Source organism: Scylla paramamosain, unplaced genomic scaffold (genome assembly GCF_035594125.1).
Source record: "Scylla paramamosain isolate STU-SP2022 unplaced genomic scaffold, ASM3559412v1 Contig6, whole genome shotgun sequence".
NCBI lineage: Eukaryota > Metazoa > Arthropoda > Malacostraca > Decapoda > Portunidae > Scylla > Scylla paramamosain.
The window spans coordinates 1,377,746-1,393,023 of NW_026973671.1; the positions used below are offsets into that span (position 1 = coordinate 1,377,746).

Sequence of the window (15,278 nt, forward strand, 5' to 3'; positions counted from 1 at the left end):
GCCAAGCAGTGTGGTAAGATGAAGCTTACTGAAGATCCCACATCAGTACTCGAGGCCTCGCTACATCCTTGTGCTGGCCACGGGAACAAGTTCATGCAGGGCCGCTGGCTGAGGGAACTGAGCCAGGTGGTGATACTACAGCGGTGCCGAGGATCTATTTATGGTGATGAGGATCTTATTTATGATTATAAAAACACAGGAGTGAGTGCAATGACTACAAACAATTAGCGTAACGTGAAATAAATGTTCCAATGACTAGTTTGCGGTTGTTGCTTAGTCTGTGGATCAACAAGTGGCTAAATACACGACTTAGTGCTGCTTGAATACGATCAATTAGTGTGACGTGATATGTTACAATGACTAGCCTACGATTGTTACGTACGTATTCTGAGGATCGGCCAGAAATGGCTAAACTCTGCTTGCTTCTGATGATATAAACATTCGACTAAGTTAGTGTTACGGGAGTGGTGTTGCATCATTACACTGGTGTATAGTGCTATAGTGAGCAGCAGTTTATGATAGTTGGGTAATCTGTGGATCAGCAGGCATTGCCTAACTAAACACAGCTTACTTCTGATACTTTGAACATTGGACATAATGCAAGGAAGGAAAGAAGGACGTAAGGTGTGTTAGTGGTCAGCTGGTTTTTTATTTACATTGGTTGAAATTATTGTTAGTTGTTTTGTGAGTTGTAAATGTTAGAGATTATTTACACCTACTAGAATACAGTGTTACATTACTACAATGTTATGTGCGTTATTACAGTGTTTTTAAGATTGTTGCGTAGTCCTTGAACTGGCAAGAAATGTTTGAACAAACTTTACTTATGATATTCTAGACCTTTCTTCTGATAAGAGAAAAAAATGCCTACACAAACCTTGCTTCTGATAATATAAACTGATTACAGTGTTTTTTTTTATCGTTAGTGTTAAGTTAAATAGTGTTACAGTGCATAGGAGTGGATGGGTTAACGTGATCTGAAGAAAGAAAACCAAACAAACCTTATTTTCGTAATCCCTTCAACCCAATGCTACCTGGCAGAAGTGTTCTTATTGTTTTTTTTTTTTTTTTATGTAGGAAGGACACTGGCCAAGGGCAACAAAAATCTAATAAAAAAATGCCCACTGAAATGCCAGTCCCATAAAAGGGTTAAAGCAGTGGTCAAAAATTGGTGGAAAAGTGTCTTGAAACCTCCCTCTTGAAGGAATTCAAGTCATAGGAAGGTGGAAATACAGAAGCAGGCAGGGAGTTCCAGAGTTTACCAGAGAAAGGGATGAATGACTGAGAATACTGGTTAACTCTTGCGTTAGAGAGGTGGACAGAATAGGGGTGAGAGAAAGAAGAAAGGTTTGTGCAGCGAGGCCGCGGAAGGAGGGGAGGCATGCAGTTAGCAAGATCAGAAGAGCAGTTTGCATGAAAATAGCGGTAGAAGACAGCTAGATATGCAACATTGCGGCGGTGAGAGAGAGGCTGAAGACAGTCAGTTAGAGGAGAGGAGTTGATGAGACGAAAAGCTTTTGATTCCACCCTGTCTAGAAGAGCAGTATGAGTGGAACCCCCCCCCCCCAAGACATATGAAGCATACTCCATACATGGACGGATAAGGCCCTTGTACAGAGTTAGTAGCTGGGGGGGTGATAAAAACTGGCGGAGACGTCTCAGAACACCTAACTTCATAGAAGCTGTTTTAGCTAGAGATGAAATGTGAAGTTTCCAGTTCAGATTATAAGTAAAGGACAGACCGAGGATGCTCAATGTAGAAGAGGGGGACAGTTGAGTGTCATTGAAGAAGAGGGGATAGTTGTCTGGAAGGTTGTGTCGAGTTGATAGATGGAGGAATTGAGTTTTTGAGGTATTGAACAATACCAAGTTTGCTCTGCCCCAATCAGAAATTTTAGAAAGATCAGAAGTCAAGCGTTCTGTGGCTTCCCTGCGTGATATGTTTACCTCCTGAAGGGTTGGACGTCTATGAAAAGACGTGGAAAAGTGCAGGGTGGTATCATCAGCGTAGGAGTGGATAGGACAAGAAGATTGGTTTAGAAGATCATTAATGAATAACAAGAAGAGAGTGGGTGACAGGACAGAACCCTGAGGAACACCACTGCTAATAGATTTAGGAGAAGAACAGTGACCGTCTACCACAGCAGCAATAGAACGGTCAGAAAGGAAACTTGAGATGAAGTTACAGAGAGAAGGATAGAAGGGTAGAGGATAGAGGGTAGTTTGGAAATCAAAGCTTTGTGCCAGATTCTATCAAAAGCTTTTGATATGTCCAAGGCAACAGCAAAAGTTTCACCAAAATCTCTAAAAGAGGATGACCAAGACTCAGTAAGGAAAGCCAGAAGATCACCAGTAGAGCGGCCTTGACGGAACCCATACTGGCGATCAGATAGAAGGTTGTGAAGTGATAGATGTTTAAGAATCTTCCTGTTGAGGATAGATTCAAAAACTTTAGATAGGCAGGAAATTAAAGCAATAGGACGGTAGTTTGAGGGATTAGAACGGTCACCCTTTTTAGGAACAGGTTGAATGTAGGCAAACTTCCAGCAAGAAGGAAAAGTAGATGTTGACAGACAGAGCTGAAAGAGTTTGACTAGGCAAGGTGCAAGCACGGAGGCACAGTTCCAGTGTTGCAGTGCTAAGTTAGTGTTACAGTGCAAAGGAGTGACTCGAAGAAAACCTGGAAAACGTAATTATTCTCATAACACCTACCCAGTGCTACCTACCTACTTGACCACAGTGTTAATATCGTTGCAGTGATAAGTTGAATAGTATTAGAGTGCAAAGGAATTGATAGCTGATTAGTGACCAGAAGAAAATCTAGAAAATCTAAATAATTCTCATAACCTCTTCAAGCCAGTGTTGCTTCAATACAGTGTTACGTGATAGTGGCTGTGCAGCGTTAAATAGTGTTAGAGTGCAAAGAAATTGATATTTAACTAGTGACTTGAAAAAAAAAAAACCTAATCAAACTCATTATTCCTTCAACAGTGTTACGCGAGAATGTCAGAGCAGCCTAGTGTGTGCCGTATCTCTCTCTCTCTCTCTCTCTCTCTCTCTCTCTCTCTCTCTCTCTCTCTCTCTCTCTCTCTCTCTCTCTCTCTCTCTCTCTTGTTATTGTTAAAGGATAATAACAATTTACAAGTTCTGACAAGGTTAAGGGTAGAAAACTCTCTTTCCCTCCTTCCTTCCCTCTCCTCTTCCCCCCCCTCTCTCTCTCTCTCTCTCTCTCTCTCTCTCTCTCTCTCTCTCTCTCTCTCTCTCTCTCTCTCTCTCTCTCTCTCTCTCTCGATGACAATGTTCAAAGAAATACAATATAAAGTAGATGGACATATACATTTTCGGAAGGATTAACAGGAATGGTTATGTTACAATGTTGGGCACAGGGTTAGATAATTCTCTCTCTCTCTCTCTCTCTCTCTCTCTCTCTCTCTCTCTCTCTCTCTCTCTCTCTCTCTCTCTCTCTCTCTCTCTGCCACCACATTTTTTTCCGTTCCAAATATTAGTTCTGTTGTTCAATTTTCTTGGTATGGTCTCTGAAATAGATTGTTCGTATTTTTTGTTTTGCTAAACGGATCATTTTGATATGAGATGGTTATTGTCTGTACGCTGTGTGGGTGATGGTGTTTGTTGTTGTTGTTGTTGTTGTTGTTGGTGGTGGTGGTGGTGGTGGTGTTTATTTAAATTTTCCTCAGCGCGTCTTCGTACTTAAAAAAAAAAAATAATAATAAAAAAATAAGGAAAAACTAAGGTGATTTAAGCTATCGTAATCTAGGCTGACGTGGCACTTTTATCCCCTGCGAAAGGTGTCTGAGGTGGCTGGTGGTGGAAAAATTTTGTTGCATTTATATAGATTTTTTTTTTTTTTTTGTACGGTGAGCAATCTAATATAAAAAAAAAAATGGTTTCTGTATGGCTGGTGGAGGGACGTGTTCTCTTTACATCTATGCTTCCGTTCTGAGCGGTACGTTTACTACACTTTCTTAGAACATAAAAAAAAAAAAAAAACATATAAGAAAACAATGGAAGCTGCAAGAGCCCGAAACGATAATTACTCCCAGTGAGGTCTAAAGCACTGTTCAGGGGGTGCTGTGAACTTATCATTAAACCCAGCTGTGACCTCACTGAACGTTTCCCTTTTGTGTCTCACAACACAAGGGGGCAGTCACAGCCTGCCCTCTAAAGACAACTCTCTTCTTCCACACAAAACTACAAGCACCTAATAACACCAGATCTAAAGATCTAAGATCTAGTTTTCAATCTGTAGAACACCACCTCTCCTTTTCTAAACCTCATCTTCTTTTCCTCACTGAAACTCAGGTGTCTGAGGCAACTGACAGTAGCCCCTTTTCTGTTCCCTCCTACTTTCTCTATCCTCATTTTCGATCCAAAGCTGGATGCTGCGTTTATGTGCGCAATGACTTAACCTGCTCTCGTGCCCACGCTCTTGAATCTTCCGAGTTTTCCACCATCTGGCTACGACTACAGAGTAACTCTCAAACTAAATTTATTTGTGCTGTATACCTCTAACCTAACTCCTCTGACTATAAGAAATTCTTTGACTACTTAACTTCCAAGGTGGAGCACATTCTGACCCTCTTCCCTTTTGCAGAGATCTCCATTCTTGGAGACTTCAATGTTCACCACCAGCTTTGGCTTTCCTCTCCCTTCACTGACCATCCTGGTGAACTAGCCTACAACTTTGCTATCCTCCACGACCTAGAGCAATTGATGTAACACCCTACTCGTATTCCTGACCGTCTTGGAGATACGCCCAACATTCTTGACCTTTTCCTGACCTCTAATCCTGCTTATGCTGTCACCCTTTCTTCTCCGTTGGGCTCCTCCGATCACAATCTCATATCTGTATCTTGTCCTATCGCTCCAATCCCTCTTCAGGAATCCCCTAAGCGAAGGTGCCTCTGGCGTTTTGCCTCTGCTAGTTGGGGGGATCTGAAGAGATATTTTTCTGATTTTCCTTGGAATGAATACTGCTTCCGTGTCAGAGACCCGTCTCTGTGTGCTGAGCGCATAACAGAGGTGATAGTGTCTGGTATGGAGGCGTACATTCCTCACTCATTTTCTCGTCCTAAACCTTCCAAACCTTGGTTTAACACAGCTTGTTCTCGTGCTATACTTGATAGAGAGGTGGCCCACAAAAGGTACTTAAGCCTTCCATCACCAGAATCTCATGCACTTTATATTTCTGCCCGGAACCATGCCACGTCTGTTCTCCAACTAGCCAAAAACCAAAAAAAATAGAAAGTGTCAGAACCTTTCAAGATCTAACTCCCCTCGTGATTTCTGGCATCTAGCCAAAAATATTTTCAATAACTTTGCTTCTTCTTCTTTCCCTCCTTTATTTCAACCAGATGGCACCAGTGCTTTCACATTTATTTCTAAAGCTGAACTCTTCGCTCAAACCTTTGGTAAAAACTCTATCTTGGACGATTCTGGGCTTGTTCTTCCCTCTCCTCCACCCTCTGACTACTTCATGCCACGTATCAAAATTCTTCGCAATGATGTTTTTCATGCCCTCGCTGGCCTAAACCCTCGGAAGGCTTATGGACCTGATGGGGTCCCTCCAATTCTTCTCCGAAACTGTGCCTCCGTGCTTGCACCTTGCCTAGTCAAACTCTTTCAGCTCTGTCTGTCAACATCTACCTTTCCTTTTTGCTGGAAGTTTGCCTACATTCAACCTGTTCTTAAAAAGGATGACCGTTCTAATCCCTCAAACTACCGGCCTATTGCTTTAATTTCCTGCCTATCTAAAGTTTTTGAAACTATCCTTAACAGGAAGATTCTTAAACATCTATCACTTCACAACCTTCTATCTGATCCCCAGTATGGGTTCCGTCAAGGCCGCTCTACTGGTGATCTTCTGGCTTTCCTTACTGAGTCTTGGTCATTCTCTTTTAGAGATTTTTGCTGTTGCCTTGGACATATCAAAAGCTTTTGATAGACTCTGGCACAAAGCTTTGATTTCCAAACTACCCTCCTACGGCTTCTATCCTTCTTTCTGTAACTTCATCTCAAGTTTCCTTTCTGACCGTTCTATTGCTACTGTGGTAGACGGTCACTGTTCTTCTCCTAAATCTATTAACAGGGGTGTTCCTCAGGGTTCTGTCCTGTCACCCATTCTCTTCTTATTATTCATTAATGATCTTCTAAACCAAACTTCTTGTCCTATCCAGTCCTACGCAGATGATACCACCCTGCACTTTACCACGTCTTTTCATAGACGTCCAACCCTTCAGGAGGTAAACATTTCACGCAGGGAAGCCACAGAACGCTTGACTTCTGATCTTTCTAAAATCTCTGATTGGGGCAGAGCAAACTTGGTATTGTTCAATGCCTCAAAAACTCAATTCCTCCATCTATCAACTCGACACAACCTTCCAGACAACTATCCCCTCTTCTTCAATGACACTCAACTGTCCCCCTCTTCTACACTGAACATCCTCTGTCTGTCCTTTACTTATAATCTGAACTGGAAACTTCACATCTCATCTATAGCTAAAACAGCTTCTATGAAGTTAGGTGTTCTGAGACGTCTCCGCCAGTTTTTCTCACCCCCCCCCAGCTGCTAACTCTGTACAAGGGCCTTATCCGTCCATGTATGGAGTATGCTTCACATGTCTGGGTTCCACTCATACTGCTCTTCTAGACAGGGTGGAATCAAAAACTTTTCGTCTCATCAACTCCTCTCCTCTAACTGACTGTCTTCAGCCTCTCTCTCACCGCCGCAATGTTGCATCTCTAGTTATCTTCTACCGCTATTTTCATGCTAACTGCTCTTCTGATCTTGCTAACTGCATGCCTCCACTCCTCCCGCGGCCTCGCTGCACAAAACTTTCTTTCTTTCTTTTCTTTCTTTCTTTCTCTCATCCCTATTATGTCCACCTCTCTAACGCAAGAGTTAACCAGTATTCTCAATCATTCATCCCTTTCTCTGGTAAACTGTGGAACTCCCTGCCTGCTTCTGTATTTTCACGTTCCTATTGTAACATGATTATGCGCATGTTAAGTTAAGTTTATTTTACGTTCGTGCTACCCGTCAGTGGTATGGTTCCAATATTATTTGTTTTATTTCTCTTAATATACTTCTTATTGTATGCTGAACGAGTTTACACCAACTATGTATGTATTTGTCCGTAAATTGTGTATTTGATATTTGATGTGATAAAAATACTGTATAAGTAGACTACAATGGATTTGTTAAAGAGTATAGTTTATGCGGAGTGGCACACGGTTGTTGTGGAGGCCCGCGCGGCCTGATATAGACACTGACAGACAGGAGAGTGAGACAAGTGGAGACGGTTTGCTAGCTACGGGTCTCCCTCGTAGGACTCGGGAATAAGGTCGCCCCTCCTGTTCTATAGACTGTAAGTGTTATAACCTTTACATGATTATTGTTCAGGGTTATCTTCATAGTAGTTACAATTTGCTTCATGTGCTCAACATTATTTCTGTACCACTTGTTATCAATCATGGGTTATTAGTGCCTATGATTGTGTTTATTAAATTATACTAATCATATGATCAGGGAATGAGATATTGACATGTCTGTGGTTTGTAGGGTTATGAAAGTGAGACGTCAGTGGATTACCTATCAATTATCAAAGCACCAGTGACGTATCCGGCTGTTGGGGATTCCACGCCATAGTATTTTCAACACAACTGACGCTGGCAATGTTGTGAGTGTTATGGTTATTGTGTATTTGTGTGATTTTTGTCATGCTATGATTTACAGTGATATGTATGAGGATTTTCTGAGCTTTATAATGATGTGAGTCACACAGGGTATTTATCCATTGTTTGGGAGGTTTATCATATTGTGAACTGCAGAGATATTTTTGTGATTTCTGTACTTATTATACTATGAGGTACATGGGAACTATTCAAGGTCTGATCATGTTATGTAGTGATTATTTTTGTATTTTTAGTGTTTCTACGCTCATATGATTTTACCATGATTTGGTATCGGGCTGATTTATCCTGGACCCACAGGTTGGAACGCTACAATAAATGTTGCAACACATTGCTCGCCTGTGGATTGCCCTAACGCTACATTCCAACAACACCCACAACCATGCCCAAGACGGAGGACCTTGAGCGCCGACGGAGACTACGAGGGACAGCCCGTGGAAAGCTAACTAGGAAGTGTAACCTACTCTCTGAGCAAGTGAAGCAGGGTAAGCCATCTAGCATTATTGAGGATTATTATGAGGAAGTAAAGGACGCTTTTCGGGAACTCGAGAGACGACACGAGGATGTGATGGACGCATTATGTGAGAGTGATCAAGAGGAGGAGGACTTTAATGGAAAACTTAAGAATGAAGAACAGTATATAGTTCAGGCAGAATTGTTGAAGACAGGTGCTTGTGAGACTTTATTACAGCTATGTAAAAAGGAAAAGGAGACAGCCTTAACAGATAGTGCAACTAAGGTTAAGGTGAAGCCAATAGAACCTCCTAAATTTGAAGGTGACATACGCCAATACCAGACATTTCGCAGCAACTATGATAAAATAATGACTGTCAATTATGGGGAAAATGCCTTTGCCTTAAAACAGTGCTTATCAGGTGAAGCGCTAAGTGTAGTACATGGAGTAGATGATGATTACAAGGAAATGTTCCGTCGTCTTGACCAAAGGTATGCTGATCCAGTTAGATTGACAGATACTGTTATCAACCAACTGCAAGAATTAAAGCCAATTGCTGAAGGCAATACTGGTAAATTTGTAGAAACCGTGGAAGTCATAGAAAAGTGCTGGACTGACATGAGTAAAAATAATTTAGAAGTACAGATGTCCACTGTAATTGTGATAAGCTTAATTGAGAAAATACTTCCACCCCAACAAAAAAGAGAGTGGACTAAGATCTACCAAAATCTGTCAAATAAAGTAAATGCTTTTCCTGAGTTGTTAAAGTATTTGAAGGAAGAAAAGAATGTCCTTGATTATATAGACAAAGATGTTCGTAAGAGGTCACATAATTCCAAGGCTACTGTTCATAGTGTAGAGGTAAAAGAGGATGACAGTCAAATTATGAGAACATTGCAAAAGTTGCAACTTCAACAAGCAGAACATCAGGCTAACATGGAAAGTATAATGCAGAAGTTCACTCAAACACTATCTAGTGGGGGTTCACAGGTTGGACGTCATAGACAAAACTACGGAAACCCCAACTTTTGTTGGTATCACAATTCTGATTCGCACACTATCAGTCGCTGTAACACATTTCATAATTTGGAACCCTCAAACAAGATGGAGGTTTTACGGAAGAACCATGTTTGTTTTCACTGTTTGGCAATGGGACACAGTTCTAAGGATTGTCAGGAAAAACGCAGTTGCTACATGAAGTTAGGAAATGGTAATGTTTGTGGTAAGCCACATCATCCGAGACTTCACTATTTGCTTTATCAAAATGATATTAATATTCACACCAACAAGTCAGATGGTTGTACTTTGCTGATGATTGGTCAAGTTAACTGTAAAGATGACTCATTAGTAACTCTTTTTGATCCCGGCAGTACAAGTAGCTTGGTGACTCATCGCAAAGCACGGGACTTAGGATTATGTGGCACACCATATAACATCACTATGACAACAGTTGGAAATGTAAGTGATACTGTATTCACTAAAATGTATAAAATGCCTCTTGTAGATGAGACAGGTAAACAATATTTAATACAATGTGTAGGAATGGATGAAATCACTTCAGAAGTTAATCCAGTCCCTATGGACATAATTCTTTCTCAGTTAGGAGTTTCTCAGTCAATGCATATTTTCCGTCCTCATGGGAGAGTTGATCTTTTGATTGGTGCTGACAGTTGTGACATCATTCCTACAACTGTTAAAACTGTAGGGAAATTGCAACTCATGAAAGGTCCCTTCGGCTATTGTGTCAGAGGATCGCACCCAGAACTCAAAAATGAATATACAGAGCACTATGTGGCTCAAGTAAACCACATGTCCTTAACATCTAACACTTTTGAAATTCAAGGGGAGATCTGTAGAACTTTTAAGGAGGATATAGATAATTTGTTTGCAATGGATCACCTAGGCACAAATTGTAGACCCAAATGTACCAATTGCATTAACTGTAAAGACTGCAATAGAGAGACGCACATAACTGTAAAGGAAGAAGAAGAAATGAAATTGATTCTCAGTGGACTTGAATATCAGGAGAAAGAGAAGACCTGGACTGTACATTACCCTTGGATTAAAGATCCACATCATTTGCCGAATAATTTTGGGGTAGCACTAATGAAACTTAAAGGTACGGAAAAGCGACTGAAGAAGTTGGGCAGTAGGTCAACAGAAAATTACAAGGTACAAATTGATGACATGTTAAAGAGAGGTGTTGCTAGAAAACTAAATAGGGAGGAGTTAAATTGGTACAAAGGTCCAGTGCACTATTTGTCTCATCATGAGGTGTTGAAACAAAGTTCAGCTTCCACCCCTACTCGCATTGTATTTAATGCTTCTGCCTCATATAATGGTCATGTGCTGAATAATTATTGGGCTAAGGGTCCCAATGTAATGAACAGTCTTTTTGGTCTTTTACTTAGATTCAGAGAAGGTTCCATAGCATTTGTTGGAGATATAGCCAAGATGTTTAATAGCATCAGGTTATCTGAATTTGACAGTCACGTACACAGGTTTCTTTGGCGAGACTTTGAGGATCGGGCCCCAGACCACTATGCCCTCACAGCAGTTCCCTTTGGAGACATTTGTAGTCCGGCTATTGCTATACTTGCTATGAGACAAACAGCTGAGAAATGCAAGGAGGAATTCCCTGAAGCAGCCAACGTAATTGTGCAAGATAGTTACATGGATGATATCATACATAGCATGAATGATACAGAGAAGGCTAGTCAGATCATAAAGGATGTTGAGCTTATTCTGAACCGTGGAAACTTTCACATGAAGGAGTGGATCATAAGTGGGAAGACCCAAGTTGGAAATGATGTGGACTTGTCAGGTATACCAGGAGAAAAGGTTCTGGGATTAGTATGGAACCCTGTAGAAGATGAAATAAGTTTCAAGATGAAAATGAAAAGTACGTGTAAACAGACTTGCAGTGTTGAAGTTAAGAGTAATTCCGATGAACCACAAAATCCACTAACTAAAAGAAAGGCTCTTAGTTACATATCAACAATATTTGATCCCATGGGGTTTGTTACACCAGTGACTTTACGTGGTAAACTGTTGATGAGACAAATCATTGAGTACATTGATGAGAATGGACGGAAATTAGACTGGGATGATCCTTTACCTGAGGAATTTATAGGGAAATGGTACAAATTCTGTCATGATATGCATGAATTGGGAACTATTAAATTGCCTAGATGCATTTGTAATGCTGAATTAGTTGAACCAACCCTGATACTGTTTAATGATGCGAGCACCCTAGCATATTCTGCGTGTGCTTATGCACGTTGGCGTGTTGGGAAAGATAAGTATCAATCAAAGCTACTTGCAGCCAAAAGCAGACTCGCACCAATTAAGACACAGACTATTCCCAGACTGGAGTTGTCCAGTGCAGTTCTTAGTGTTCGCCTCCGCAATACAATAATGAACGAAACTAACATCAGATTTGATCATGTTCACCACTTTACTGACTCTGAGATTGTGCTTTCACAAATAACAAAACACAATATTAAGGCTGGAACTTATGTTGCAAATAGAATTGTAGAAATAAAAGAAAGCTCCTTGAGTAATGAATGGCACTGGATCTCGACTGAAGTAAACATAGCTGACCTAATGACCCGTTCAAGTAAATTTGTTGATATGGGTCCAACGTCATGCTGGCAGTGTGGACCCACTTTCTTAGAATTACCATTTTCTCAATGGCCCATGAAGTCAATCTCTCCAACACCAGAGATAAAGTCCATCATTAACACAGCTGAAGTAAACAACTGGCATATTAATGACTGCAATATGTTTGACATAGACAGATTTAATTCATACCGCAAAATTATAGGAGTCACTGCAAGAGTTTTGAATGCCCTTCATGCGCGTTCTTTCAAGGGAATCCTGGCATCACCAACAGTAGATCAACTTAAACAAGCAGAAATATTATGGATCAAAAGAGCCCAGATTTCTTTAACAGACAACTGGGAAAAAAGGTTCAAGCGGTTAGGTCCATTTTGTAAGGATGGAATAATATATGTAGGATCAAGAATTGCTGCATGGCTGAAGAATAATTACAATAATGAAGCTTTCATTCTACTTCCCACTAAACATAGACTCACAGAGGTGTGCATTAAGGATATTCATGATAAAGACCATGGAGGGATTGAATCTACTCTATGTAAACTACAGGCTAAATTTTGGATTCCTCAAGCTAGAAAGTTAATCAAATCAGTTAAATCTCGCTGCGTGACATGCAGACGTTTAGAAAAACAAGTGATTGGACAAAGCATGGGACCAGTACCAGAAGAAAGGTTGAAACCTTCACCTCCCTTTTACCATTCTGCTCTTGATCTATTTGGCCCATTAATGATTAAGGATACAGTCAAAGGAAGATGTAAAAAAAAGGTGTATGGTGTTGTAGTAAATTGTCTCAGCACAAGAGCATCATATGTTGACTTAGTAGAAGGGTATGATACTGACAGTCTCATCACTACTCTTCGTAGGTTTACAGCCATCAGAGGCTTCCCTCACTCAATGTATTCCGACCATGGTTCACAACTCAAATTGGCAAGTAAAGAAGTTTGTTTCTTGACTCAAGACCAGGAAAAATTATCACAATTTAGCCGAGAAGGCGGTATGGAGTGGAAATTTACAAAATCTGCTGATGCTCCATGGGAGAATGGGTGCTCAGAAGCTATGGTAAAATTGGTGAAGAGAGTTATGACCAGAGTAATAGGTGACAGTACATTGACATTTGGTGAATTACAATCAGCAATGTTTGAGATTGCAAATATGTTGAACGAGAGACCAATAGGTATGAAAAATGGTTCAGACTGTACTAAGGGATCTTATCTTTGTCCAAATGATCTAATACTAGGGCGTGCAAGTGTACACACACCAGAAGGTGTATTTGACAGCAGTACAAACACAAGGACTCGCCAAAGGTTCATCAATGCAATTGTAAAATCCTTCTGGAAGAAATGGATGATGCATTATTTTTCAACATTAATTGTACAACAAAAATGGCATTGTGAGAAAAGAAATCTCCGAGTGGGAGATATTGTTTTGGTGCAGGATAGTAATAATTTGAAAGGGCATTGGAAACTTGCTGAAGTGTGTCAAGTTTTACCGAGTTCTGATGGTAAGGTTAGAGATGTACAAATTAGATACAAGTTACAAAGCGGAAATAGCATGTATAAGGGTCATCAAGATATAAAGGTTAACAGATCTGTCCACAAACTTGTGTTGATACTTCCGATCGAAGAACAATAATTTTAATTCTTTTTCTTGGGGTGGGGAGTGTAACATGATTATGCGCATGTTAAGTTAAGTTTATTTTACGTTCGTGCTACCCGTCAGTGGTATGGTTCCAATATTATTTGTTTTATTTCTCTTAATATACTTCTTATTGTATGCTGAACGAGTTTACACCAACTATGTATGTATTTGTCCGTAAATTGTGTATTTGATATTTGATGTGATAAAAATACTGTATAAGTAGACTACAATGGATTTGTTAAAGAGTATAGTTTATGCGGAGTGGCACACGGTTGTTGTGGAGGCCCGCGCGGCCTGATATAGACACTGACAGACAGGAGAGTGAGACAAGTGGAGACGGTTTGCTAGCTACGGGTCTCCCTCGTAGGACTCGGGAATAAGGTCGCCCCTCCTGTTCTATAGACTGTAAGTGTTATAACCTTTACATGATTATTGTTCAGGGTTATCTTCATAGTAGTTACAATTTGCTTCATGTGCTCAACATTATTTCTGTACCACTTGTTATCAATCATGGGTTATTAGTGCCTATGATTGTGTTTATTAAATTATACTAATCATATGATCAGGGAATGAGATATTGACATGTCTGTGGTTTGTAGGGTTATGAAAGTGAGACGTCAGTGGATTACCTATCAATTATCAAAGCACCAGTGACGTATCCGGCTGTTGGGGATTCCACGCCATAGTATTTTCAACACAACTGACGCTGGCAATGTTGTGAGTGTTATGGTTATTGTGTATTTGTGTGATTTTTGTCATGCTATGATTTACAGTGATATGTATGAGGATTTTCTGAGCTTTATAATGATGTGAGTCACACAGGGTATTTATCCATTGTTTGGGAGGTTTATCATATTGTGAACTGCAGAGATATTTTTGTGATTTCTGTACTTATTATACTATGAGGTACATGGGAACTATTCAAGGTCTGATCATGTTATGTAGTGATTATTTTTGTATTTTTAGTGTTTCTACGCTCATATGATTTTACCATGATTTGGTATCGGGCTGATTTATCCTGGACCCACAGGTTGGAACGCTACAATAAATGTTGCAACACATTGCTCGCCTGTGGATTGCCCTAACGCTACACCTATGACTTGAATTCCTTCAAGAGGGAAGTTTCAAGACACTTATTCATCAATTTTTGACCACTGCTTTGGACCCTTTTATGGGACTGGCATTTCAGTGGGCACTCTTTTTTTATTGAATTTTTGTTGCCCTTGGCCAGTGTCCTTCATACATAAAAAAAAAAAAAGGTCTGCACGTGGCAATCCCCGTGTGGATAATGCTTGTTCCCACCTTCCACTCCCATCCATATATATGACTAATCTTCTTATAAAGCTCTCTATTGACTCGGCACTAACAGCCTGGTTACTGAGTTCATTCCATTCATCTACCGCTCTTTCAGAACCAATCTCTCTCTCTCTCTCTCTCTCTCTCTCTCTCTCTCTCTCTCTCTCTCTCTCTCTCTCTCTCAAGCGTAAATGCATTATCTTGGTTATTTTTTGAAACAGTTGCTTTTCTTCCTTATGTTTCTTAAAAATTTCGTAGTTATAGTACGCTTTCATGTTTTCAAAATGTTTCCTGATATTAAAGAAATTGTTGAGCCAGTTAAACAAAATTGGAGGCATCGCATGATAGTTTAATTAGACTTTAAATGAAGGTTATATATATGCTGGAAGAGAGAGAGAGAGAGAGAGAGAGAGAGAGAGAGAGACGACACTGCATGTCTGGAAACAAATGCAGAGCCGGTACGGCAGTGTGGCTCCGTGCAGAGGAGAGACGTAGGGGAGTGTGTGGGGGGGAGGAGGACGCTGGAGACGGACCACCAGCCAGGGGGAAGAGGGCAACACCA

General features: G+C 40.5%; 1 protein-coding gene across 4 annotated transcripts; it reads left to right on the plus strand.

Annotated features, from left to right (window-relative positions):
* Positions 1 to 7,001: 7,001 nt before the first annotated feature.
* Positions 7,002 to 14,481, plus strand: LOC135096739 (uncharacterized). 4 transcript variants are annotated; one of them, XM_063998473.1, is made up of 3 exons: positions 7,002 to 7,385; positions 7,580 to 7,697; positions 8,011 to 14,481. In XM_063998473.1, exon 3 carries the CDS (start codon positions 8,093 to 8,095, stop codon positions 13,412 to 13,414), a length of 5,322 nt encoding a protein of 1,773 aa, XP_063854543.1. In that variant the 5' UTR covers positions 7,002 to 7,385; positions 7,580 to 7,697; positions 8,011 to 8,092; the 3' UTR covers positions 13,415 to 14,481. The 4 variants fall into 4 exon arrangements, 3 of the variants coding, with proteins under 3 accessions (XP_063854543.1, XP_063854540.1, XP_063854542.1); XR_010264983.1 differs by having other exon boundaries at positions 7,002 to 13,825; positions 14,020 to 14,481; XM_063998470.1 differs by having other exon boundaries at positions 7,002 to 7,697.
* The last annotated feature ends 797 nt before the right edge of the window (positions 14,482 to 15,278 follow it).

What these genes read in the sequence shown, in the direction of transcription:
- LOC135096739 (XM_063998470.1), top strand. Translation starts at nt 8,093, where the DNA reads ATGCCCAAGACGGAGGACCTTGAGCGCCGACGGAGACTACGAGGGACA.